The sequence below is a fragment of the Mastigoproctus giganteus genome, chromosome 10, assembly GCF_048544385.1.
Source record: "Mastigoproctus giganteus isolate SK-2022 chromosome 10, ASM4854438v1, whole genome shotgun sequence".
Taxonomy (NCBI): domain Eukaryota; kingdom Metazoa; phylum Arthropoda; class Arachnida; order Uropygi; family Thelyphonidae; genus Mastigoproctus; species Mastigoproctus giganteus.
Window position 1 is genome coordinate 16945301 of NC_143584.1, and position 27155 is coordinate 16972455.

The window sequence follows — 27155 nt, forward strand, 5'->3', positions numbered from 1 at the left end:
TTTTTTTTTTTTTTTTTTTTTTTTTCATAGTAACTTTTTTTTGTTGTTTAGAAATCGCAAAAACGATGGGCAAGAGTTGTGCTTTCAATTACACAAAAACTTGAAATTATTCAAAATTTTTACATAAAACATAAGTGCGTGGCAAGTTTTTCCGTTTTTTATCTATCGCCATACATTTTACATAGGTTGCTGAACATTTTTTTGATACAGTAAGTCCCCAACTTATGTAGATTCGGACTTATATGGCTGAATATTTCAGTGAAGGGGACACACATTTCACCATAATAACGTAAAAGTCCACAGAATTCCGGCTGTCTGTACTATAGCAAATGCAATAAGATCGAGTTTACTACCTGTTTATAACTGGTTACACTACAGACAAGCCCAATAACCCGGAAAGTGCAAATTGTTTTTATTGTTTTTTGGCAGTGACCTCCAGAAATGTGCTTTAGTAAAATGTGAGCTTGCGTGGGATGATAACCTTGTGAAATTCTTTTCAGAAAATTTAATTTTGATCGTTATCATGGGGGTGACAAGGAGAATAAGTGACAGCAGTACTAGTACATCTACCAACAAAAGGAAAGCGATCAATTTGGATCAGAAAATTAAACTAATAAGAATGTATGAAAATGGTCAAAGATTAACAAGTATCGCACGGAATTCAGATTTGTCAGTGGCAATGGTGAACACAATAAAGGAGAAAGACAGAATATGAGAAGCGATCGGCACCAATGAAGGTCAGCTATAATAACCAAGGCTACGAAATACATATCAGTTTTTACAGTACAGTAACATGCGTTTTTTCTTCCTTTTATGTTTTCTTTTCTTATGTTCCACTCCGGCTACTTCACTGCTGTCCCCAGATAAAGTTTTTAATTGAACTAATTAAAAATATGTAACTATTTTTCTTCATTCTTCTGAGGACATTACGTGAAATTTGACTTACGTAAGAAGTCCTGAAATGTAACTCTTACGTGTGTCAGGGGCTTACTGTATTTTTGGATTAACCGGGAAATCGATTATCCGGGAATTTCTTTTTACCATCCATCCTGGAAAATTGAGAGTCTAATGTATATGGATAATGAATGTGTATATTGTTACATATCTCATTTTAGTTGTATTCTGTTTTTCAAAGTTTTGGAGTTATGGTATTTGAAAATTGATAAAAAATAAAATTTATCATATAAGTTTGAGTTCTTTCTATGTGATAAAGAAAGAACCTAATATTTTACAAATGTGCACTTGAATTAAAGAGTATAATAATGCAGTGGTTTTGGGATTCAGTTAAACTCCTCTTTGTTTTTGAATTAAATAAATCTACAATAGTGATATTGCATTTTTTATAGTTGCAAAGTTGGCAACCTCTAGTAACCCACTTTTTTACACTAAGATTACGAACAGAGAACCTTCAAAGTGTTGTGAATGCACAGAGCGAGGCATTAGTACATAAGTGAACAGCAGATTACTAGAAAGCATCATTCTCTGCAGTTTCAGTTTATACAGATCAATCCAAATAAAATTGTATATTTTTGTTTGTAAGTTTTGTAGTATGACAACTGTTGCATAAATAAAATTGACACATTTTACCATATTTGTAATAACTTTGTGAAAAAGTGAAGGTAAAAAATATAGAATTTGTTTAAAAGGTATGAATGCTCTTGCCATTCATATATGCCGACTGGGCTAGCCAGGTGGGTAAAGTGCCTGCCTGGCAGCCCAAAGGTCGCGGGTTCAAATCCCGCCTCGGGCTTGGATCAAAGTACTGCAAAAACCTTGGGAGGTGCATTATGGCCACAGAAGCCGATGCGCCAACAACTACCAAAAAAAAAAAAAAAAAAAACATTCATATATATATAGAACCAACAAAAGTATAGAATGCATGATTCCCTGCACTTTCAGAGTCTGCTTTTTAAAACATGCTTTAAATAAGATTTTGTGGATTACTGCAAGTGGTTCTCCCAACATTATATTGATGTGAATTATTTTCGGAAATTCATTTGCAACCTTTTTGTGGCCTCCGAAGTTGAAGGTACCTTTCTTGAACAGTAGCTCGGATGGTGTTACAAAGTGTCCTTTAGTGTTCTAACAAAAGGTCATGAATTTTTTAACCCTCACAATTGAATTTTATTATACTTATGAAAAAAGACACTGCTCCTTTGCTGTTCCCATGCTCTGATCCAAACGAAGAAGCCACAGATTTTTAGTATAAAAATATAAAGGACATGTCATCTCTGTATCTGCCATCTGTTATAAAACTCATTGCACATGCACCTAATTGTCTGCACTTTCTCCACTGTCATTGTAGTTTTACTATGAGATTCCGAATTTATTGTATATGACAACGACTATTCCCATTATGAAAATGCATGCGGGCTGCAATAGCTCACTCATAATGAGTAAACAATTTTTGGGAATTATTTTATTATTAAGTACACAAATATCTGTATTCTGTTTCATTGCAAGTTGATAACAGAGACACATTAATAGATTGCATAATGTATTAATATGCCACACTGTTCCTATTCCATAGCTATCACAGTTTTTTTTTTTTTTTTTTGCCAATATAGCAATATAAATTTAAAAATATTTATCAATATTATTTAAAAAATAAATATTCTTATCGCCTGTAATTTTTGATCAGGAGAAATTAAAAAAAAAATGAAGGTAGTTTTGAATGCAGTGCTGTATTTTTTTGTTGGGATAAAAGAAAAAGAAATTGATCATAGGAATGATGTCACTTTTATATAGGGGCAGACATAATGATGGAAAAGAGAACATAATGCTTTTAATTGCAAGGCATGTCAATTCAAGAAGAGCTTAATTTTGAAGAGGATAACTACCACAATATTAATGAGTCAATCTGCTGTGACATAAATGAAAGCAGATGTGAGATGTGGATTTGCTACAGACCAAATGAGTGAACAATAAGAAGACAGTGTATATCAACAATTGGATTGGACAATTAGATATGACTGTATTATCATGGGGACTAATTTTCCAGTGATACATTGGGACTGTGAGTTGATTGCTGAAACAGCAGGAAGTATATTTTTGGATTGTCTAGATATCCAGTCTGCATTCGACAGCATAGACATCCAGTCTCTCTTGCAACTTTGTGAGGAGGGATACCAGATAAAAGGCAATATACTGGAATTCTTGAAGTCGCTACTTACGACTAGGGTCCTTCACCTGACTATGAATAAAAAATCATTCAGAAGGAAAGTTTGTGTAGGTGTTCTCCAGGGCGAAATTGTATCAGGGCTCCTCTTTATGGCTGCCATCCACCCATTCCTGTGCCAGCAAACAGAATTCATCAGTTATGAAGACAATTTCAAGCTCCTCTATTGGATTCATGGGACTAACCGACCTGATTCAGTTTCTGAAACCACAATTAACAGCCTTAAGAATCTGATTACATACTTGTCATAGTTTTCTTTTAAGATAAATACAAACAAATCTGCACAAATATTATTCTAACTCAAATCAAACCCAATACAACTAAACCTGGAAATCCATAGAACCCCCATCACCCCAGTAACCAAGCACAGAGATCTTGGCATTATCTTTGATCCCAAACTCAGTTTCAAACGCCATGTTGCAGATATTCACAACAAGGTCTGCAGATCCAGATGGCTTGCCAAACAACACCTTCATGTCACAGAGCCTGAGTACATGCTCCAATACATATACCGGTTTCTGCAGCCAGTCATCACCTACAGTTCAGAAATCTGGGTATTGGCAACAAAAACCACGCTAAAAACCATTGCATCTGATGAGTGCTGGCTTCTTCTGTGAGTCCTCTTCAAGGAAACATACGGTCCTTGAAATTGTCACAGACATTCTCTCAAATATGCCAGACAAGCTGCACTTGCTACCTGGGAGTCTAAAACGCTGATGGAACTGATATTTGGGTGACACTCAAGTCAAGTGGACCCAATTTTTGCGAAGTCCAGACGGTCTGTGACAGCCAAATCCTTGATGGTGGAACTGTTAGTAATCCAGGGTATAACCTCCATGCACAAGCACACGGTGGGTAACCACACAGGTGTGAACCAACATAAGCAGGGGTTGAGGTGTGGTGCCCACACCACATGGAGGAATGCTGCCCCTCTGTGTTACCAGGCAGTACTAGGTGTGAGATGACTCTCATCAACCGGTGCAATACCACCACTTTGCTTATTGGAGGCTTGAAGTGGTGGAACCCATGTTTAATCTCCAGAGCTAAGTTCCGGTTAACTCTTGACCCATCTTTTCCATTATGCAGTATGACTGAAGACTTTTGAGGTTATGATGAACATCATGGCGAGATTCAATCTTCCTTACATTTCGAGGGTACAGCTCTAAAATGATATTCGCAGGCCGGCCGCTAGTTAGTACACCAGACCGAACATATTGGTAACTCTTTAGAAGGCTTCCGGATCAGCTGGTGTATAATCTTGCTACCTCTACTCTGCCAGATAGTGACTGGAGGGAGTCTGAGTAGTGTGTATGCGGGGGGAATTGTCGAGGCCATGTTATGTCAAGGATCTGGGTATATTCTTACTATGTGTACACCATAGCCAAAAATTTCATTATTTCATACAGCATGTCCCACCCTCTTTTTCTTACTATTGAATACACCATAAATTGTCAAACTAATAGAGCAAGCTTATCTGCGAAAAGATCTAAACCTCCCAAACACTTCCTAATTCATCTCACAAATATACGTGGTCTCAGTTCTAATCTCAACGATGTCCATTTCCACTTTCGGCGCCTCCGTATACAGGTGGGCAGGAGCAGCAGTGCGTAGCACACGCTTCTTGATTAGACCGGGGTTAGAGCCTGTGCCTACCAAATATGGAGGATGCGGAAAGGTAAGGGAATGGCCACACCATATCCCCGGAGCAATATGGCCTTAGTTGCTGATGCTCCTAAAAACCAAAAAAATAACAAAATAAATAAAAAATTTCCACTTGCAATCTGCCAAACCCCATATACTTTTTCTGACAGAATCTTGGTTATCGGTTGATTCAATTACTGCTCAACTCAGTTGCCCAAATTATTCGCTGTATGATTCCTTTCGCCTCAAAGGTGGTACTTGTGTGTGCATATGTCCATTCCAATATTCCCTGTCAGAGACTTGGTAATTTGGAATCTCCTCTTTTCGATCTTCTCTGGCTTAAAATCTCTCTACCTCATTGTGTCAAATTCATCTATTGTATCTTCCATTCTCCCAACTCCATTAATCACTTGCAGCTCTTTGAAACTTGACTTTCTCCAGTCCAACTTTCATAACAGTGAGGTAATATTCCCGTGGTGATTTTAATGTTCACAACTCCAGCTGGCTCCCATTTTCTAGTCACACCGACCCAGCTGGTCGAGATATTCTGGCTTATGTTACCCACTTATGGACTAATTCAATGGAAAGGTTCGGTGAAACACAAGTAGTTGCTCTTGACGTCTCAAAGGCTTTCGATCGTGTTTGGCATAAAGGTCTTCTAAACAAGCTTCCATCTTATGGTGGTATGCCAACTGTTTTTAGTAATTAGTTATCCAGTTTTCTCTCTGATCGCTCACTGAGGGTGATGGTAGATGGCTCTCTGTCTTCTAACTTCTCAACTAATGCTGGTCTCCCCCAAGGTTCAGTTCTTTCCCCCACTCTTTTCCTCTTGCAATATTAATGACCTTCTTCCATTGACTGGAAATCCTATCCATTGTTTTGCTAATGATAGCACATTGCGTTCCACTTTCCATTTTGAGAAACCTTGTCCTGCTCAATCAGCTTCAACTTCTCCAAAATGTGCTACCAATTCCTTAAATGCAGATTTCCAGGCAATTCTCCAGTGGGGCAAAGACAACTTAGTTGATTTCAATCTCACAAAAAGGATTCTTCTGCTCCTATGCTTATCTTTGGTGACACTCTGATTTCTAGGCAAAATGATATCTCTTTTGGGGATTACCCTGATATCTAATCTCTCTTGGCACAAGCACATTACAAATATTGCTTCCGTTGCATCTAAAAAATATGGTTTTCTCTTTCACTCTCGACATTACTTTTCTTCCAAAAAGCTGTTCACTCTATACAAATCGCACCACACTACCATGGAATATTGTACCCACATCTGGGTGGTGCCCCCAAAACCTCTCTCAGGCTTCTTGATTCCATTCAGAAGAGGGCAGTTAGGTTAATTAATGACTTATCTCTAACAGAGTTTCTCCACTCACTGTCTCATAGACGTTCTGTTTCTGCTGCATGCCTCTTCTACAGATACTTCCATGGGCACTGTTCTTCTGAATTGGCTTCTATAATTCCCACTCTCTCTTTGAAAACAGTCGAATACGTGCTGCCACCACCTGACATCCATTTACTGTCCAACTTCAAAATCACAGAACCAACTTTTCATCTTCCTCGTTTATTCATTTAACTGCCGTTTTCTGGAACAACTCTCCTTCATACGTATTTCCTGAAAATTACAGTCCACAGAAGTTCAAGTCTAATGTTAACAAATATCTTCTTTCATCTTCTCAAGCTCTAACCCAATCATGGTACTAAGTAGTATAGGTTCTAATACCTCTCATGTTTGGGGTTTACATAAAAAAAAAATAAAAATAAACTGCCACCACTCACACATACTTCAAATATCACTCAACTTCTAAATTATAGAAAAGTCACCAAATGGATATTCTCCCTCCACTTGCTCATGTAAATTAAAGTGATCGCGGGTGAAGTTAACACGGCAAGTTTTTGGCATGCAATTGGAGGATCCCTCCCGAAACCTTTAAGAGCCTTCCCCTCTCTGCAGTCTGTGGCGTGGAGGTTCAGGATAGGCAGTAGATTCCTGCCCATGGAGATGCTCCACAACGTCCAAAAGATGGATACGAACTACAAAAAGTACCTAATGGACAAATCCTACAGAAGACTCATCATCAGGGAACAGCTTTTGTCTTAAGCCGAGTGACTGCCATTGTCTTTTCATCGCTTTTCATGTTCTTTCATTTCCCATGTTAATATTCATTTTATATGTAATTAATACGTTTTATGTTTTAATATATGTTTTATGTAATTTTTCCTGTATTAGTTGTTTTACATTAAACCCCTAGCATTGTCACTGTTATGGGTATTATTGCATCAGGCAATCATATAACCTTTCACTGCCTGCAATAAAGATAATTTCTTATTTCAACTTATTAAAAGTGCCACATGGCAAAACAATATTGATTTCATTTTTACCAAGGATTCAACTAATATTGAGAACTTTCGCCTCAAGGAACCGTTTTGCAGGTAGTGATTATAAGGTATTAATATGAGACATATCTAAATAGAACTGTTATTTAAGGGTAAATGGAAGAGTTCATTTTTTGTAAGGGAAATTACAGTGGCTTCTTACTTATTAGATTCTCAAATATTCAATTTGAATTCTGGTAACAGTTGGTGAATCTAATGAGTACAGGAGCAAAATGGGAAATGTTTAAAGAAATTACAAATTTTAAAGAAAGCATTTGTTTCCAGGCTTAGAACAACATAATGACCACTCAGCTGATGAATTAACACAAAAGAAAAAAGTTACATGGAACAAAAATTATCAATGGACACTAACAATTAGTTTAATTGTAATAAAATTATACAGGACAGCTAAGGCAGATGTTTCAAGGTTAGTAATAAAAGTTTTTTTGTACATACAGTATAAATATCATGACTCATAAATATTGAAATGAGGTAAATTTCTTGAATTATTTTATTAATATTTTATTTTATTATTAAAATAACAGGTGGTCCATTTGCTCATATATTGTAGCTCATGGCCATTAGGCAGCTCTAAGTCTTATGTCCTTCTCTCTCTCTCTCTCTCTCTCTCTCTCTCTCTCTCTCTCTCTCTCTCTCTCTCTCTCTCTCTCCCCCCCCCAAGCATAAAATTAGTGTGACACGAAATAGTTTCACACTGCCTTTTTAAAATGTTTTTAATAATATTTGATTTTTCTGTCTTGTTTTCTTATGATGTTTGATATATCTTCTTCAGTACAGATCACATTTAATTTCATAATGCTTAATTGCATATAATTCTTATTTGCATAAAAAGTAAAAATTACAGACTATTACTTATTATGTTTCTGTTAAATACTACATTTGTCCAGTTAATTGCATAATGCTTTTTTGCAATTAAATTTTGAATTTTGCATTTTCTAAACATTTTGTAGAAGTTATTTAAATAGTTGTTTTTTTCTAAAAAAATATATTTTTCTTTACTTTTCACTTATACAGCAGTTACATTCAACACAAAATTCATGCAATGTTTTCCAGTCTATACACGTTTACTTTTACAAGCATACTGGCTAATTGTTTCCCTACAGGTCAATAATGTTTTTAATTTTATATTAACCATTAGCTTTTCAACTTGCTGCTTCTTGAAGATGTTTTCCACAAATAGATACAATGTAATACATACAGTGTGCATTCCCACATTATGTAAGTGCACATTGTAACAAGGTTATTCCTTGTGTTGTAAATCAGTTGCACTTTTGAATCAAAAACACAATGCATAAGTTAGAACATTTTATTTTTACTCAGTGATGTTCGCAAAAATGGAAAGAATTAACTCTTAAAGAACAAGTCACTGTTATCAAGGACTTCTCCAGTAAGCTGATCAAAATGAAATAGCAAAGAAGTATGGAATGTCACAATTGCAAGTTTCACAAATCTAAACAAATCAGGAGGCAACTGTGGATCAATTTATAGGAAATGCTAATCTGAGCAAGAAACAACAAAGAAACTCAACCAGAGAAGATGTTGACGAAGCCCTGTTTTGTCGGTACGCCCAAGCTTGTGCTGCTCTGATCACTCCAATTTCTGGCTACTCCTTGAAAAGGCAAAAACTTTAGATAAGCAACTGAATGTGCATGGAACATTTAATTGATAATGGAGTCATCGATCTTGTCAGCACTGAATGATTCAATTAAGAAAATCACATGATGGAAAGCAAAGTCATGACAAGAAGGTAGCATAGTATTGGCTGTACAATGTATGGACTGACAACCTTGAGCACCACAAAACAGAGGCCATCTATAATTGCAAAGAAATGGATCTATTACCATGCCCTCCCAGATGGTGATCTTGTTTGCAAATGAAAATCCATCTGTGAGCAAAGAAAGAATAGCAGCCCTCATTGCATGCAGCCGCAGCAGCCACAATAATTATTGCAGCCCCAGGAACAGATAAGAGAAAACTGCTCATCATTGGTAAATCAGTCCACCCAGTATGCTTGCGTGGAGTGCAGTCAATACCAGTGAACACAAAATTCATGGCACCTGGAATCTCTTCTCTATTTAGAGTGGCTCAGAGAATTCAACAAAGACGTGGCTAGGCAAAAGTGTAAGGTATGTCTTCTACTGGATAATTGTACCTCCCACAAAAGTGATTTTAAGACCCAATCAATGGAAATTGTTTCTTCTCTCAAAGACAACCAACTCCTTCAACCATTAGATCAGAATTATTAAAAATTTTAAATATTATTATTATTATTTTTTTTTTTTTATGTGAACCCCAAACACGAGAGGTATTAGAACCTATAGTACTTCGTACCGTGCTTGCGTTGGAGGTTGAGAAGACAAAAGAAGATATTTGTTGACATTGGACTTGAACTTCTGTAGATTGTAGTTTTCAGGAAATACGTATGAAGGAAGGTTGTTCCAGAAAACGGCAGTTGAATGAATAAATGAGGAAGATGAAAAGTTCGTTCTGTGGGTTTGAAGTTGGACAGTAAATGGATGTTGGCTGGTGGCGGCACGTGTTCAGACTGTTTTGAAAGAGAGAGCGGGAACTATAGAAGCCAATTCAGAAGTACAGTGCCCATGGAAGTATCTGTAGAAGAGTCATGCAGCAGAAACAGTACGTCTATGAGAAAGCGAGTGGAGAGACTCTGTTAGAGATGAATCATTAATTAACCTAACTGCTCTCTTCTGAATGGAATCAAGAAGCCTGAGAGAGGTTTTGGGAGCACCACCCCAGATGTGGGAACAATATTCCATGGCAGGGCGGATTTGCGATTTATACAGAGTGAGCAGCTGTTTGGAAGAAAAGTAACGCCGAGAGCAAAAGAGAAAACCAAGTTTTTTTAGATGCAGAGGAAGCAATATTTGTAATGTGCTTGTGCCAAGAGAGATTAGAAGTCAGGGTAATCCTCAAAAGAGGTATCATTTTGCCTAGAAATCGGAGTGTCACTAAAGATAAGCATAGGAGCAGAAGAATCCTTTTTGTGAGATATAAGACAAGACTGAGTTTTAGAAGGGTTGAAATCAACTAAGTTGTCTTTCCCCCACTGGAGAATTACCTGGAGATCGGCATTTAATGAATTAGTAGCAGATTTTGAGAAGTTGAAGCTGATTGAACAGGACAAGGTTTCTCAATGGAAAGTGGAATGCAACGTTCTATCATCGGCAAAACTATGGATAGGATTTCCAGTCAGTGGAAGAAGGTCATTAATATACAAGAGGAAAAGAGTGGGGGAAAGAACTGAACCTTGGGGGAAACCGGCATTAGTGGAGAAGTTAGAAGACAGAGAGCCATGTACCATCACCCTCAGTGAGCGATCAGAGAGAAAACTGGATAACCAATTACTAAAAGCAGTTGGCAACCCATAAGATGGGAGCTTGTTTAGAAGAACTTTATGCCAAACACGATCAAAAGCCTTTGAGATGTCAAGAGCAGCTACTTGTGTTTCACTGAACCTTTCCATTGAATTAGTCCATAAATGAGTAACATAAGCCAGAATATCACCAGTGGACCGACACTGACAGAATCCATACTGGCGATCGTTGATCAGGCGGAAGGTTTCTAGGTAGTTTAAGAGTTGGCGGTTAATTGATTTCTCCATTGCTTTAGAAATAGTAGAAGTAATTGCAATGGAACGATAATTGGATGGGAGGGATTTGTCACTCTTTTTAGGAATTGGCTGGATAGATATGAGCAAATTTCCAACAGAAGGAAAAACACCTTTGGAATAAGAAAGTGAAAAAAGGCGGCAAAGAATAGGAGTAAGTTCAGGAGCACAGGTTTTGAGAACAAGTGGAAAAATACCATCGGGATCTGGAGCTTTCTTAGCATCGAGATTCATCAAAATCCTTCTGATATCCTTTTGACGGAAGACCACAGAAGGCATTGAATGGAGCGTGTTGGGAATGGTGGGAGGTGTTTTACCAAAATCATTAATACATGAGTTGGAAGAAAAATGGGATGCTAGCAGGTCAGCTTTATCCTTTGCTGAAGTGACAACAGAACCATCTGGTTTGGACAGAGGTGGAAGCAGAGATGGGCAAAAGTGGCAGCCAATAGCTTTGGCAAGAGACCAGAATGCTCGGCTACCATTAGGGCAAGAAGCAAGTTTTCTACTCTTAGCCTGTTCAAACTCTAGTTTGGACTGGTTAATAACTGCTTTACAATTGTTGCGAGCTTTGGTGTAGGGGCAGAAAATGAAACTGAAGAATTAGAAACAAGCCAATTGCGATATGAATATTCTTCTCTTGAACAGCCTTAGCACATTTATTGGAAAACCAAGGTTTAGATAAAGGATGAGATTTTAAAGTGGAGTGTGGGTGGGATAAAGGATTCCATTCCTGCAAGAATAATTTCACTGACACGATCTGAGCAAACGTTGACATCAGAAGTTTTGAAACAGTAATCCGACCAAGGAAAAGAAGAAAAAAGTCTTGCAGGTCATCCCATTTTGCATCCTTGTAATGCCAAACAACACTAGGTTGGGAATAGCCATGAGATAAAGGTTCCATTGGAGAAGAGACAATCACCAAGTTGTGATCTGGAGTGGCTAAAGGACCTCTCACTTCAACCGTGTACTTAGAAGGGTTGTTTGTGAGAAAAAGATCAAGCGTATTGGCTGTATGATTAGGATTGTCCGGTATTCTTGTAGGTAAATGAACAATCTGTGCTAGGTCATTAGTAATTGCAAAAGCCTCAGCATCTCGACCTGCTGGGTCGGTGTGACTAGAAAACGGAAGCCAGCTGGAGTTGTGAACATTAAAATCACCAAGGAAAATTACCTCACTGTTAGGAAAGTTAGACTGGAGAAAGTCAAGTTGCAAAGAGAGGAAGTCAAAGAGCTCCAAGTGATTAGTGGAGTTGGGAGAACAGTAGAGACAACAGATGAATTTGACACAATGAGGTAGAGAGATTTTAAGCTAGAGGAGATTACAAATTGCCAAGTCTCTGACAGGGAATATCAGAACGGACATATGCACAAGTACCACCTTTGAGGCGAAAGGAATCATACAGTGAATAATTTGGGCATCTGAGATGAGCAGTAGTTGAATCAACCGATAACTGAGATTCTGTCAGAAAAAGTACATGGGGTTTGGCAGACTGCAAGTGGAAATGGACATCGTTGAGATTAGAATTGAGACCATGTATATTTGTGAAATGAATTAGGAAGTGCTTGGGAGGTTTAGATCTTTTCACAGATAAGCTTGCTCTATTAGTTTGACAATTCATGGTGTATTCAATAATAAGAAAAGGGTGAAGTAATGAAATTTTTGGATATGGCGTACACGTGGTAAGAATATACCCAGATCCTTGACATAACGTGGCCTTGACAATGCTCCCCGCATACACACTACTCGGACTCCCTCCAGTCACTATCTGGCAGAGTAGAAGTAGCAAGATTATACACTAGCTGATCTGGAAGCCTCCTAGAGAGTTACCAGTAGGTTCGGTCCGGTCCGGTGTACTAACAAGCGGGCGGCTGCGAACACCGTTTTAGAGCTGTTCCCTCGAAATGTAAGGAATATTGGATCTCGCCACGACGTTCATCATAACCTCAAAAGTCATCAGTCATACTGCATGATGGAAGAGATATTACTGTAGTAGCGTGATGAGAAAGATTATTTTTCAGAATGACAGCAAGAGTGTCGATAGTGCACCAAACTTTTAAGGGCCATTACACTGCTTGATACAATTCATCCCCTATCCAATGCATGGACTCTAGTTAAACCCAAAACAATCCAAAATTGTTTTATAATCAGCCTTGCTGCCAATGTGTCCAAAGCTTCCAGGGGATTTTCAAAGGAGGATGTGTCCAAAAACATGGATTAAGAAGTGTACAGAAGATACATGGTGGTAGACGGTGATGCACCAACGTATGGGGAACTCATGGATTAGGAATTATATACTAGTCTTGGAAACAAGGAAAATGAAGCAAGAGAAGAAGCTGTTACTGATCCATCAAATACAGCTTTGATATAAGTACTAGAGACCCTTAGGAATTGCATACATACTACAGGACTGCTACAACTGGGAGAATCTGTCTGCATTATAAAACAGTGTATGAGAAAGCAGAATACTTTAATTTTTTTTAAAAATATGTAAAAGAGATTATCAGCTATTTTTGTCCTGAGAACGTTTTGATTTCAATATTGTGCAAGTTTGTTACGGGTGAAATTGGATGTTAATTTAAAAACTTATTGCATGTCATTTATTTTCTTTGTAGATCATTTCATTTATGTTATTTAGTTTCTTCAATGTATTATCATTCACATTACTAGGTTTCTTGATGGGATAAAGTATTTACATTTTTCCATGTTTTTTCTTCAGTAAATGAAATAGTATGAAAAATTTCTTAATTAATGCTATAAATTTATTAATATATCATTACATGAACAAATCACTATGTATATGCATATGGAAGATTTCTGTACTACAAACGCATGTATCTTTGGTGCCGTGGCCTACTACTTGACCCCCCCCTTGAGGGAACTTGTTCGCTTGTAACCTTTAGAATTTTGTGTTTTGGCTCCTAGCCAAGAAAGGATATTTCTGCTCAAAATGGATAGTTGATGAGCTAAATATCTTTTTTTTTTTTTTTTTTTTTTTTTATGTCCAGATTTATATTGTTGGCTTTGTATTAGCAACACCCCCTTGTGTAGGAATGGACTGGTCTGTGACACTGGTAAAAGTCTTTCCTGTCCAATTACTGAAGCACACTAGTTGTACTATCACGTTTAATCCATGCATCTCCTGATTTCAGTGCTCACTTGTTTCTGATGTTGTGTACATCTCTTAGTAGGCCCCTCCATAGCCAGGTGGGCAGGAGCAGCAGTGCGTAGCACACGCTTCTTGATTAGACCTGGGTTCGAGCCCGTGAGCCATCAAATATGGAGGATGCAGAAAGGTCAGGGAATGACCACCGCATATCCCCTGAGCAATATGGCCTTAGTTGCTAATGCTCCTAAAAACCAAATAACAACAGCAACATCTTTTAGTGGCAGGCCATTCACTGTAACTTGCAGAATATTCAGTTTTAGTTTCAAGTTTTTCCTACCAGTAAAGATAATGCCCAAATGCGGGCATTTTTTAACATGTGAAAATGTTTCTAAAGTGTGATAAAGGGGATTTTATTTTAAAATATGAAATATACAGTAAACTCCCGCTATTCGCTGATTTAATATAAAATGGAACCTAAAAAAAATGTGAATTTTAAAGTGCCATGAACATTTTCCGCCATAACAAAATATGGGTGTGGCTAAAATTATCTTTCCTGGTCAAAACAGTGCTCAGTGGGTGGGGAGAGAGGGGTGACAAAATTGCTAGCGTGGATGTTTCTCGCTAATCCTTGTTCAGTATGTGTTATGCGCTTGTCATGGAAGGTTTCATCGTTTGCTTTTAATTTATATGCTTATGAATTGATATGCTTACAAAAGAGATAAATCTACCATTTTGCAGTGTAAAGCAGATTTTTTCGAGTGTGTTAATGGAAGAAAGTGACTTTATTGTGGACAAGTTCTTTCTAACCCATACAAAAATATGGCTACGAATAATAAGGTAAATGTGAAAAGATCAAAGACGGTGATGACATTAGCGAATAAAATTGAGTTATTAGACACTAATGGTGAAAGTGTGTTCTCGGTGGCAAAACATTATAAAATCAACAAGTCAATGGTACGATCAATCGAGAAATCGAAAGCAAAAATCCGCCGTATTGTCCGTGAAAATGCACTAATTGCTTCAAAAATTTGCTCTGTAACTTGTGATGTTAAATTAGAAAAAGTGGAAAAGGCTTTAAATCTGTGGACAGAAGACTGAACTCAAAATAAAATTCCGTTAAATTCACTCATTTGTGAAAAGGCAAAACTCCTTTATCAACACTTTAGCGAAACAGGTGATAGCACTGGCGAGATAATTTTTTAGCTAGCAAAGGCGCTGGTTTGAAAGATTTGTTTGAAATTTCTAATAAATATTACATTTAATATTAAATTGTTTCTTATTTTCATTTCGATGCCATATGCTTGCATTTCACTATGTACTGTCTACGTACATGGTCATATTATGAAGGTACATATAATACATACATAGACAAAATTTTAGACTAGTTTTTCTAATATATTTCATACTTTAGAATGGAACCCCTTTAATTACTATGGGAGTCATAACTCAGTATTTGCGTTTTCAATATTCGCGGCATTTCTCAGGAACGTAACCCCCGCAAATAGCGGGGGTTTACTGTATATGCTTTTTACATAAAGATTGTTAATCCACGATAGATTGAAAATAAATGATGGCATCAAAAATTGCACAAAAAGTTTTTCATGCTGATTTTAAGGTGTAAATGGCATACCTGATCCTTGTAGATTTCTGACAGTTAGAAAGAAATTTGTGTGCCTTGTCAGAGGATTATTAGCTTTATGTTGACTCACAGATTATCAACCCATTTCTAATGGTTGCAAGCCTATGTTCTGTCACTGAAAGGACAAAAGGAACTATTTCAACACCTGTATTGGAATAATACCTTGGTTCTTTACTAAACTGTGATATTAGTATGTACAGTCAAGTTAGGGTATGTGTTGCCAAAAGAGAGTTGGTATGCAGACAGTAGGCAGATAATCTTCAGTGAACCAGTGGTCATATCTCTTGATGATTAGGAATTAAGTACACAAGAAATGGGCTATGAGCTATTCAGTAAAATCCCATCTGTTGTTGGATTTCACTTATAAGATTATTATCTTTAAACATATTAGTATGCTTATATGGTTGGGTGACTAATAGCAAAATAAAAATTCAGTTATTTTTATTCATAAGTGAAAATTTTGTTTAATGCAGCCCTTTATGCAAATTCTCTCTTTTAATGTTTAAAATTTTTATTTTTTATTTCAGTAATTCAAATGTAAATGATTCTAGTATGCTAAAATTTGTTGATACTTTCTTATAGGTTTAAAAAGGAGAGCGAAAGAAAATGGCTTCGGTGATTCTGCAGAGAACAATGTAAACCATGCTCTACATTGGGAATGTGAGAATGGTAAGGAATGGGTGATGTTTTCTTTGCTACACAATGAAAAAATCAGTAATGCAAATGAGAAAGGTCAAAAAACAGTAACATTGCCATTAGAGAAGAATGATGATTCTTCTTATGTTATTGATTTGAAGAAGATGCTTAAAAAAAATAAAAAAACAGGATCAGAAACACGTATAAGATGTTCTGTTCATGATGAATCAGATGGTAGCTATTACATTTGGCAGCATCAGAATGAGGATGGTAATTGGAGTAGCTATTTTCCTCCTGTGGTTCAGCAGCTAGAAGAAGCTTTCAAGAAAGGAGAAAATAATGTAAATATTAATGTAAATAATATGCAGTATGAGATGAAGATAAAAAGTCTAACAGCACTGGACATTGAATCTAGGATTGAGAGGCCCATAGAACGGACAAAGTCATTAGCTATTTCTCATTCGGGTGTTAGTAATGTTACTACTACTACTACTACTGCTGCTACTGATAAAAAGTCAAAAAGCAAAATGAAAACAAAAGATGAAGTTAATGCTGTATCATCTACCGAGTCCTCTAAAACTAAAGTTTCCAAAGCTTCAAAGTCTAAACAAAAGAAAAATACAGATGATAGTGAATCAGCTGTTAATGATGATAATAACATTAATATGGTTTCTGTTTCAAAATCCAAAAAGACATCTAGGAATAAAAAGAAAATTCAGGATGATGAATTGGGTGTTCCTGATAATAATGCCAATACTGTTTCCTCTTCAAAATCAAGAAAGAAAAATAAGCATCAAAAGAAAATTGAAGAAGAAGAAGCTGATGATGAGGAGTTGGCAGTAGCTGATGATGACATTAATACTGTTCCCTCTCCAAAATCAAAGAAAAAAATTAAAAATAAAAAGAAAATTGAAAATGATGAAGACAGTGATGTCTCTGTTCCTGATAATAATAATATTAACACAATTTCTTCAAAACCTAAAAGAAAAAAGAAATCTAAAGATGAAGATAACATTACATCAAGTTCTGTTAATGGTAACAGTAATGTCATAGCTTCAAAGGCTAAAAATAAAAAAGTTAAAGATGATAGTGAACCAAAAACTGTCACTGTAGTTCCTACAGGCAAAAATAAGAGGAAGGCCAAAGATGAAGATGGAACCTCATCCAAGAAACCCAGGTTAGTAAGGTTGACAAATATTAACCAAATTTATTGATAATTAAGAAAATAAATATAATAAAAAAAATTATAAATTCAAAATAATTTTCACATATACAGTGATCGGTCACTTTATTATGATAATGGCAGTTTGGACAAAATGAAACAGTATATGCAAAAATATGTCATTTGAAGAGGCCACATAGTGTGTGGATGGAACTTGTAGGAAAGTGCTATAAAGCCATGTGAGCTGACCAGCATGATTATTGGTGTACATTTAGCAGGTACTGCAGTATAAATGGTGACTGCACTTTAGTGTTCCTGAATTAGTACATAATGGCCTAAACTGGCAGTGCTTCACTAATACTAAATAGTCAACCAGTCTTGTTGAGTGTTCAAAGACTAATATCATTGAGTCATTAACAAATGGAGAAAAACCTTGAATTTTTATTTTTTATTTCAGTAATTCAAATGTAAACGAAGTGTCTGTGAACAGAGATGCAGCTCTAGCTAAAATGTAAGGTGACTGAGTATAGTGCTTATGTCTGGAGCTGATTATCAAGTGTAATTGTCATCACGTGAGGGAATAGCTAACCTCGGGATTTAATTTTTAGTGTTGGTGTTCATATAGCTCAGTTTGGTATGCAAATACAGCAGTCACTATACACCGATAAGCCAAAACATTATGACCACCTACCTAATATTGATGTTGGTCCTCCATGCGCAACCGAAACAGCTCGTACCTGGCGAGGCATGGACACTACAAGATTTCTAAATATGTCTTGAGGTATCTGGTACCAACATGAAACAATAATGCATATATATATATATATATATATATTTGCATATATGCTTAAAAGATATATGACAGGGTATCTCTCTGTGCATTTATAAGCTTATGAAAGTATCTACTAGTTGTTCTGATGATTAATCTTCACAACAACTAGTAGATACTTTCATATGATGTTTAATGTTAATTTATAAAAAAATAAATTAATTTAAATTATAATTAAAAAATTATATGCAACACAACCTTGATATAAATTGCCTCTTCATACCACAGTTTTGGATATACTGTGGGTATGATCATGTTCCCCCAAAACAAATTATTAAAAAAGTAGTGTTCAAAGAACTAGCAATTTTATATTGAAAACAGGAAAATGAATAATGTGTATACTTGTGTATCTACTGTACGTCCTGCTGCTGTATTTCCAAGAGAGGGAAATTAGTTAAAAATTGGTTGTATATTTGCTTTGATATATTCAGTTGCAAAGTAATTTTTGTAAACTACAGGACTTGTGAGAGTCTACACTTCATGTACCTGTTAATGTTAGATACTGCAGGGTTGTGAACACAAGAATACTATACACTTTCTATAGTATTATTGTACTAAAAAGTACATTCTTAATTAATTAAGAATACCATATGTATTATTAATAAATTAGTTATATCAGGTGGTGCAAAAGTTTTTGCCAGTATTATTGAGGATACCTTAAAGGTTCAGGGAAACTGCTAGTTAGGGGGGATGTGGGTAATACTGACACGCGTTTATCTGATAATATTGGTCAAAGTAACTCTTGCACATACCTCAAGAGTTCTTATCTGTTACCCCAACTGGACGTATTATCTAGATGTTCTGGGGGCACAAACGTTTCACGTGGGCGGGTAGCTAATGCCAGGGAAGAGAGCCTAAAAAACTTCAAGGGTTGTGTTAGGGTTGTTAAATATACAAGAACAGTAAATCTTAATTGTTTATACAGTAACGTTAGAAGTGTCGTCAATAAAATGAGCGAATTCGAACTGCTGGTTAAAACAAGTAACGCGGACATAATAGGGCTTACAGAGACGTGGTGCCACCCGGAAATTGGCGATGATGAGTTTCAGTACGGCTTGTATAATGTATTTAGGAGGGATAGGTTAGATAGAAGGGGTGGTGGGGTAATGCTTCTTATCAGAAGCAGCCTGAGTGCGACGATAGCTTTCCCGGATTCAGACGTTTCACATGCTAGTACAGAGTCTGTATGGTGTGAGATAGTTGGAAACAAAGGTATAATGCGAGTAGGAGTAATCTACAGACCAGGTGATTGTGAAGATTATGACAAAAGCCTCTACATGCAAATGGAATGGGCAAGTAAGCGTCAATGCCTTATTATGGGTGATTTCAATCTGCCTCTAATTGATTGGAGTAAATGGGAAGGAAACTCGACATGGGGAACAAAATTTTTAAATCAACTAGATGACTGTTATTTGTATCAACATGTCAGGGAAAGTACTAGAGAAAAGAATATCCTAGACCTCATCATCACACATGAATCAGATGACATAACAGGGCTGACAGTAGAGGAACCAGTAGCAGGAAGTGATCACGGAGTTCTACGGTGGATGATGACGAGAGAGGAAGCAGAAGTAAAAGGCAAAGGAATGGGTTTTAATTTCAGAAAAGGAAATTACGATGCCTTAAGGTACTACATGGCCTCTATTAACTGGGTAGATATCGCGCAGAGAATGAATACAATTGAACTGTGGTACGCTTTTAAAACATTAATCACAGATGCCTTGAATGCGTATATACCATTAAAAAAATACTCCACGAGAAGGGTTCCAAGTTGGATGAATAGTGAAGTTGCCACATTACTTGAGCAGAAAAAGGTGGCATGGAAAAGTTACAGAGCAATAAAAAGTACTGAAGCCTATAACAGCTACAAGGTGATGTGTAATAGAGCCACAGAAAAGGTTCGACAGGCAAAGGCAGTTTATGAGAAATCACTAGCAAACAGAGCAAAGAGGGGGGATAAAGAATTCTTCACATATATAAATGCCAAGAAGAGCAGGACAAACCAGATCGGACCTTTATGTAAGGGAAAGGGGATAGTAATAAATACACCAGCTGCCGTTGCAGATGAACTCAACAGTTATTTTGCATCGATATTTACAAATGAAAAGCCTTTTGTGGCAAAGGGAAATTGTGGGAGCGAAGTTAAAAAATATGTAATTAATGATATTGAAATTTCGCAAGATTATTTAATGAAAAAACTTTCGAGCCTACAGACCAGTAAGGCTCCTGGAGTTGATGGAATATACCCTATAATCTTAAGAGAGGCGGCAAGCGAGTGCATTGAACCATTGAGGCTAATTATGCGAGCATCATTAGACTCTGGGGAGATTCCCTTGGATTGGAAAAGTGCAAATGTATCTCCCATACATAAGGGTGGCTCTAAAAGTGAAGTTGGAAATTATCGACCTGTCAGTCTGACTTCAGTAGTAGGGAAAATCATGGAGGCAATGATCAAGGGTGGAATTCAGGATCATTTGGATCGAATTGAAATTCTCAAGGATACTCAGCATGGTTTCGTAAAGGGAAAATCATGTTTAACAAATCTGGTTCGCTATTTCGAAAGGGTCACTCACGAGCTGGATTTAGGGAATAATTTCGACATTGTTTATTTAGATTTCAGCAAAGCTTTTGACTCAGTCCCACATGAGCGGTTGCTTTATAAGCTGGAACAGGTTGGAATCACTGGGAAAATCCTTAGATGGATAGAAGGATGGCTTCAGGGCAGGAGGCAGAGGGTTGTGATAAATGGCTATTCCTCAGATTGGGTTGATGTAAGAAGTGGGGTTCCCCAAGGATCAGTATTAGGACCACTGTTGTTTTTAATTTTCATAAACGACATTGATGAAGGGATAGAGAGCGTGATGTCTAAATTTGCAGATGATGTTAAAATTGGTAGAGTAGTTAATGATCACTGTCAAGCTGAGCTTCTTCAGAGAGACCTAGATAGACTTCAGGAATGGTCAGAAAAATGGCAGCTGTGCTTTAATCCAACAAAGTGTAAGGTATTACACCTGGGAAACAGTAATCCCAACATAACTTATTCACTTGGTGGAGTTCAACTAAAGCCAGTACTGGAGGAAAGGGACTTGGGTGTTACAATACGGTCAGACATGAAATTCTCTGAGCATTATAAACAGGTTGCAAGGAAGGCCCATGGTGTCCTATCAATGATCTATCGAACTTTTGCAAGTAGAGATAGGGACGTGATAATCCCATTATATAAGGCTTATGTTAGACCACACTTGGAATACTGTGTTCAAGTATGGAGACCGCACCTGAAGAAAGACATCGAGCTTCTTGAAAGGGTGCAAAGAAGGGTAACTCGCCTGGTGAGATCGGCAAAAGGGCGTCCTTATGAAGAAAGACTTCGAATATGTGGGTTGCAGAGTTTGGAAACTAGACACCTTAGAGGAGATTTGATTGAGGTGTTTAAGGCTCTGAGAGGCATCAGTAAAATGAATGAGGACAAAATTTTCAAGATTACAAATGATGCTAGAACTAGGGGACATAAATTCAAGTTACGGGGGGAAATGTTTAGATTGGATTGCAGGAAGTTCTATTTTAGCCAGCGAGTTATAAATTACTGGAATAAGTTGCCTTCATGGGTGGTAGAGGCCGACAGTTTGGGGAAATTCAAAGGTCATCTGGATAGTACTTTCGGGTAAGGGAAGCACATAGGATGATAGGTTTAATTTCCTTTTTATTTATTTTTTATTTTATTAATTATTATTATTTATTTATTTATTTTTTTTTGTTTTTATCATTGTTTTGTTCGGATTTATATATTTTTTATTTTTTTTTTTTATTATTTTTTTTTTTTTTTTTGGCTGGTGCAGCATAAGCCATAGGCTTTCTTGCACCATGCGGCCGTTACTAATACTAATACTAATACTAATATATAACTTTTACTCCTATTAAATCCTATAAAATGAAAAAATTCAATTAAATAAAAAATCAAATACACAGAATTCAAGGGAGTGTTAGTAATTATAAAGGATTTTCTAAAGCCTGTTTTATTTGTGCATTACTTGTATTTTTAAGCCTTCGAATACTTTTACCATCATTTTCATATAAGAAACCAAGTATTCTTTAGAGATATTTTCATGTGATATGGAAGGAATGAAATACTACAAATTGGGAAGATAAGCACCTAATTAATATCTTGTATTCTAGGATGCATGAAAAAAACTAAAACTTTCATTACATTGTTATCCGGTTTAACTCGTATGGGGTTTTTAAACATTATATAGTAAATCAAAGTGAACTTCGAACATGCTGAACATAACTACTAACCTTAGGAACACCAATGTGTGTGTGACACAAATTATGAAACATTTTCCCCCCACCACCACAACATAGAAAGCTTCTTTGACTAAAATTAAACCAAGAAAGTTCTGTTTTTATTTTATGTTCTATAATAATTAGTTATTTATGGTTTATTCCAAGGTCTGTGAATTTCAAAATCTTTTTTAATGTCTAAGTTACAAATAATCTAAAACTGATATTGTTATTATTAGCAAGAGGTGTGCCACAGGAAAAACAGAAAATTGAAGCCACAATTATCCCATTGCCATGCATGGACAGTGGGAACCCAGTGCCAATATCACTGTTAACAATACAAGTGTGGTGGCACATGTCTAAACTAAAATGCATTAAAAGTTTAAAATATTATTCCAAAATGAGACCAATACTTTTTGGGTTCATTTTAAGGGGACAGTATGAATGATATGATTACCGAGAATGCATGCACATGTGACCATCCAGGACTTAACCATTGTAAACAGGATAGAGTTGATGGGAAGTTGTGGATATCTTCCTTTTGTAATTTAATATACTACCATGTGTTTGAGGTAATAAAAGGTCTGTACACATTGATAGAATTTCAGAATAATTATATGTGTAAGGTTTCAGAAAGAAGTTTTAGCATTAGCATTAGTAGAGGCATATGATGCAAGAAAGCAAGCTTATGCAGCATCAGCCAAAAAAAAAAAAAAAAAAAAAAAAACCACTCCCATTTCACCCCTCCGTTCGTTCCAAGTACCTGTCCAGCTCAGCCTTAAATTTATTTAGGCTACCAACTTCCACAACAAAGGATGGAAGTCTGTTCCACCAACCAACCAACCGCTGCCTAAAGGCAAACTTCCGCAGTTATGAAGTATAACTTCACAATATGAGAGATGCCTGATGGTGCGTAGTGATATAGACTATAAAATATTTAAGGTAGAATGACTAATATGTGCAAATGCATCATTTTAACATAGCTATCTACCAAAGTAGTTAAATTAGTTAATTAAATTGGCATCGTTTTGGTTATATCTCATATTGTGGCTGCCTTCACAACGAGTTGCCGTGGGCCATCTCTCATATTGTGAAGTTATACTTCGTAACTGGGTTGTCACTGTTGCAACACCAGGGTACCTGCCCACCCACCGAAGAGGAGCCAACAAGCTTTGAAACGGTGCCGTCCGGGTGGTAGTATCCGCTGAGAATAAATAACAATAGTCTTCTCCACTGGTGAAGTGTTATTTATTCGAGGTAGTACAATAACATGGCAACTTGTTGTGAAGGCAGTCACAATATGAGATATAACCAAAACGATGCCAATTTCATTAATTAATTTAACTACTTTGGTAGATAGCTATGTTAAAATGATGCATTTGCTCTAACCTACGTATTAGTCATTCTACCTTGTAGCACGAGGCCTTTGCCCTTAAATACGTTATAGTCTATACCACTGTTCACCATCAGGCATCTCATGTTGTGAAGTTATACTTCATAACTGGGTTGTCACTGTTGAAACACCAGGGTACTTGCCCACCCACCGAAGAGGAGCCAACAAACTTTGAAACGGGGCTGTCTGGGTTGTGGTATCCCCTGAGAATAAATAACAATAGTCTTCTCCACTGGTGAAGTGTCATTTATTCGAGGTAGTACAATACCATGGCAACTCGTTGTGAAGGCAGTCACAATATGAGATATAACCAAAATGATGCCAATTTAATTAATTAATTTAACTACTTTGGTAGATAGCTATGCTAAAATGATGCATTTGCACTAACCTACCTATTAGTTTTCTACCACCTTAAGTGTAGTACCACACAGTTGGTACGTTTCTCTGGGGTTACTTCTACCCATATGCAGCACTTTGCATTTGTCAAGGTTAAACTTCAGTTGCCACTTCTTAGCCCATCTGCCCAAATTTTCTAGATCCTGTTGCAGTAGCACACTGCCATTACCTACACCCGGATTGGACAACTAGGATGCAACCAAAGACCTGACTCAAGCAGAGCTGCCAGGTCATACGGCGACCTGTGCCGGCTCCCTTGCCGGGCACACTTTCCTCCCTCCCCTGGCCTGATATACCTTCATCAATGTCATTGATGAATATACAAAACAACAATGGACCCAACACCGAGCACATTATAGCCTTAGTTGCTAATGCACCAATAAAACCCAACCAAGCAATCAACCGAACCCTGTGGGACTCCACTAATAACATTAGTCCACAAAGAGCAGCACCCATTGATTACTACGATCTGTCTTCTCCCACTCAACCATCCTTTTATCCATTGTAGAAACTTACCCTTAATACCATTCTGCTCCAATTTATACAGTAGTCTTCCATGTGCAACAGTATCAAAAGCTTTCCTGAAATCCAAATATATGATATCAAAATTATTTTTTTGCATCCAGTTCCTTTGTAACCACATCATAATATCCTATCAGATTTGTCAGACAAGACTTTTCCTTAACAAACCCATGCTGTGTCTGAATTATTGCTGCAGTCTTGTCTAGATGATCCTGCAATGCATCTTTAACCAGTGGCTCCATTATTTTACCCGGAACAGAAGTTAAACTAACTGGTCTGTAATTACTCGTGTCACCCTTTGATCCCCCTTTGTGAACTGGGAATACATTTGCACATCTCCAGTCCATGGGAAACTCCCCTGAGTCCAAGGATGCTCTCATAATTATGGCTAAGGGTTTGCTTAGTTGCTTTGCCGCCTCCTTTAATATAACTGGATAGATCCCATAATAATAATAGAAGGAAATCAACCCTTTCCTTCTAATAATAGAAGGAAAGGGATGAATTACATTGATCCACTGGATATGAATGATATAACGGCTGATAATCATATACAGATTGCTAATAAACTAAATAAATATTTTTTTTCCATCAATATTCTCATACAGTTCCTAGAGACAGGTTAGCAGATTAAAATCTGGCTAATAAAGATTAGGAGTTAAATGATTTTATAAAAATGGAAAGGAAGGTGGAAGAGAAACAGCTGCAAACAAAATATATGCATGAGCCATAACATTGACCACTTACCTAATAGCATGTTGGCTATTAACCACTTGCATTCCATGTTGCATTGACTCCACAAGGCTATGGAAGATATCCTGGACAGAAGGATGTCCTGGCAATGGAGTGAGGTGCTGGTTTGAACTGGCAAATGCTGCATCTCACAAATGTTCAATGGGATTGATATCAGGAAAGTTTTTAGCAGCTAGGGGAGCACATGAAATGCTTGGATATGATCCTTGAACTGTTCTTGCACGAAGGTTGGCAGGGTTGTTAATGACAGTAATGGCAGTGTGCTACTGCAACAGGATCTAGATAATTTGGGCAGATGGGCTAAGAAGTGGCAACTGAAGTTTAACCTTGACAAATGCAAAGTACTGCATATGGGTAGAAGTAACCCCAGAGAAACTACCAACTGTGTGGTACTACACTTAAGGTGGTAGAAAATGAAAAAGACCTGGGAGTAATTGTGCAGTCAGATATGAAGTTTTCTGAGCAATGTAGACAGGCTGCTAGGGCAGGTCATGGGGTTTTGTCAATGATATATAGGAATTTTGCTAGCAGGGAAAAGGTGATTGTCCCTCTGTATAAGGCAATGGTCAGGCCACGCCTTGAATACTGCGTACAGGTCTGGAGGCCTCATTTTAGGAAGGATGTAGATTTGCTTGAGCGTGTACAGAGAAGAGCAACACGATTGGTGAGGGGAATGAAGGGATCCTCTTACCAAGAGAGGCTTAAGTTCTGCAAATTGCAGTGGCTGGAGACTAGGCACCTGCGCGGTGATCTGATTGAGGTCTATAAGGCCTTGAATGGGTTGAGCACGCTGAATTCTGATGGGATCCTCCCACTTGTTCAGAATACGAACCTACGGGGACATAAGTTCAAATTAAGAAAGGACAGATGTAGAATAGATGTGCGGAAATTTGCCTTTAGCCAGCGGGTGGTTAATTGCTGGAACAAACTTCCATCTGTCGTTGTGGAAGTTGATAGGTTAAATAAATTTAAGGAGGAACTGGACAGGCATTTGGAGGGTATGGTGTGATTTTTTTTTTTTTTTGGCTGATGCTGCATAAGCTCCTACACTTGCTTTCTTGCATCAAGTGCCACTATTACTACTACTACTACTATGTGGGCTTTTGTGACATGGAGGTGTTGTCTTGTTGAAAGAGTCTAGTGCCATCTGGGTGCATGATCACCAGCGAAGGTGTGTTCAGTGTGGATGAGTGGATCTAGTGATGTCCATGAAAACATCCCCCTAAATTATGGTAATGCTGCTGATGGCCTGTTTTCATCCAACTGTGCAGTCTTGTTGCATCTGTTCACCTGCTTGCCATCCATTGGTACGATGGAGCTGAAATCTTGATTCACCAGGCCAGGTGACTCTTTTCCAGTCATCCAATATCTAGCATCTGTGTTCCCCTGCTCACTTCTGATAGAGATGTTGATTATGGTATGTCAATATGTACACTTGAACAGGTTGCTCATTCTGTAGGCCCATCTGCAAAAGCATCTGCCTTTAATTGAAGGACCTTGAGCTGTCTTATTCTGGATAGCACATGCCAACTGTTGTTCCTACCAGTAGGGGCCTTCTCCTCCTTTGTGGTTGTGTGTGTGTGTGTC

The 27155-nt window shown here is 37.3% G+C and overlaps 1 protein-coding gene across 6 annotated transcripts in view; it reads left to right on the forward strand.

The window, feature by feature from the left end:
• The window catches only part of LOC150078808 (poly [ADP-ribose] polymerase 2-like), a 167446-nt gene that overhangs the window by 31701 nt on the left and 108590 nt on the right, over positions 1-27155 (forward strand). For all 6 annotated transcript variants that reach the window (XM_090382479.1, XM_090382477.1, XM_090382483.1 and 3 more), the window contains exon 3: positions 16185-17415. In XM_090382479.1, coding sequence (XP_090238605.1) covers positions 16185-17415 — 1231 coding nt within the window. The remainder of the gene's footprint in view (positions 1-16184; positions 17416-27155) is intronic.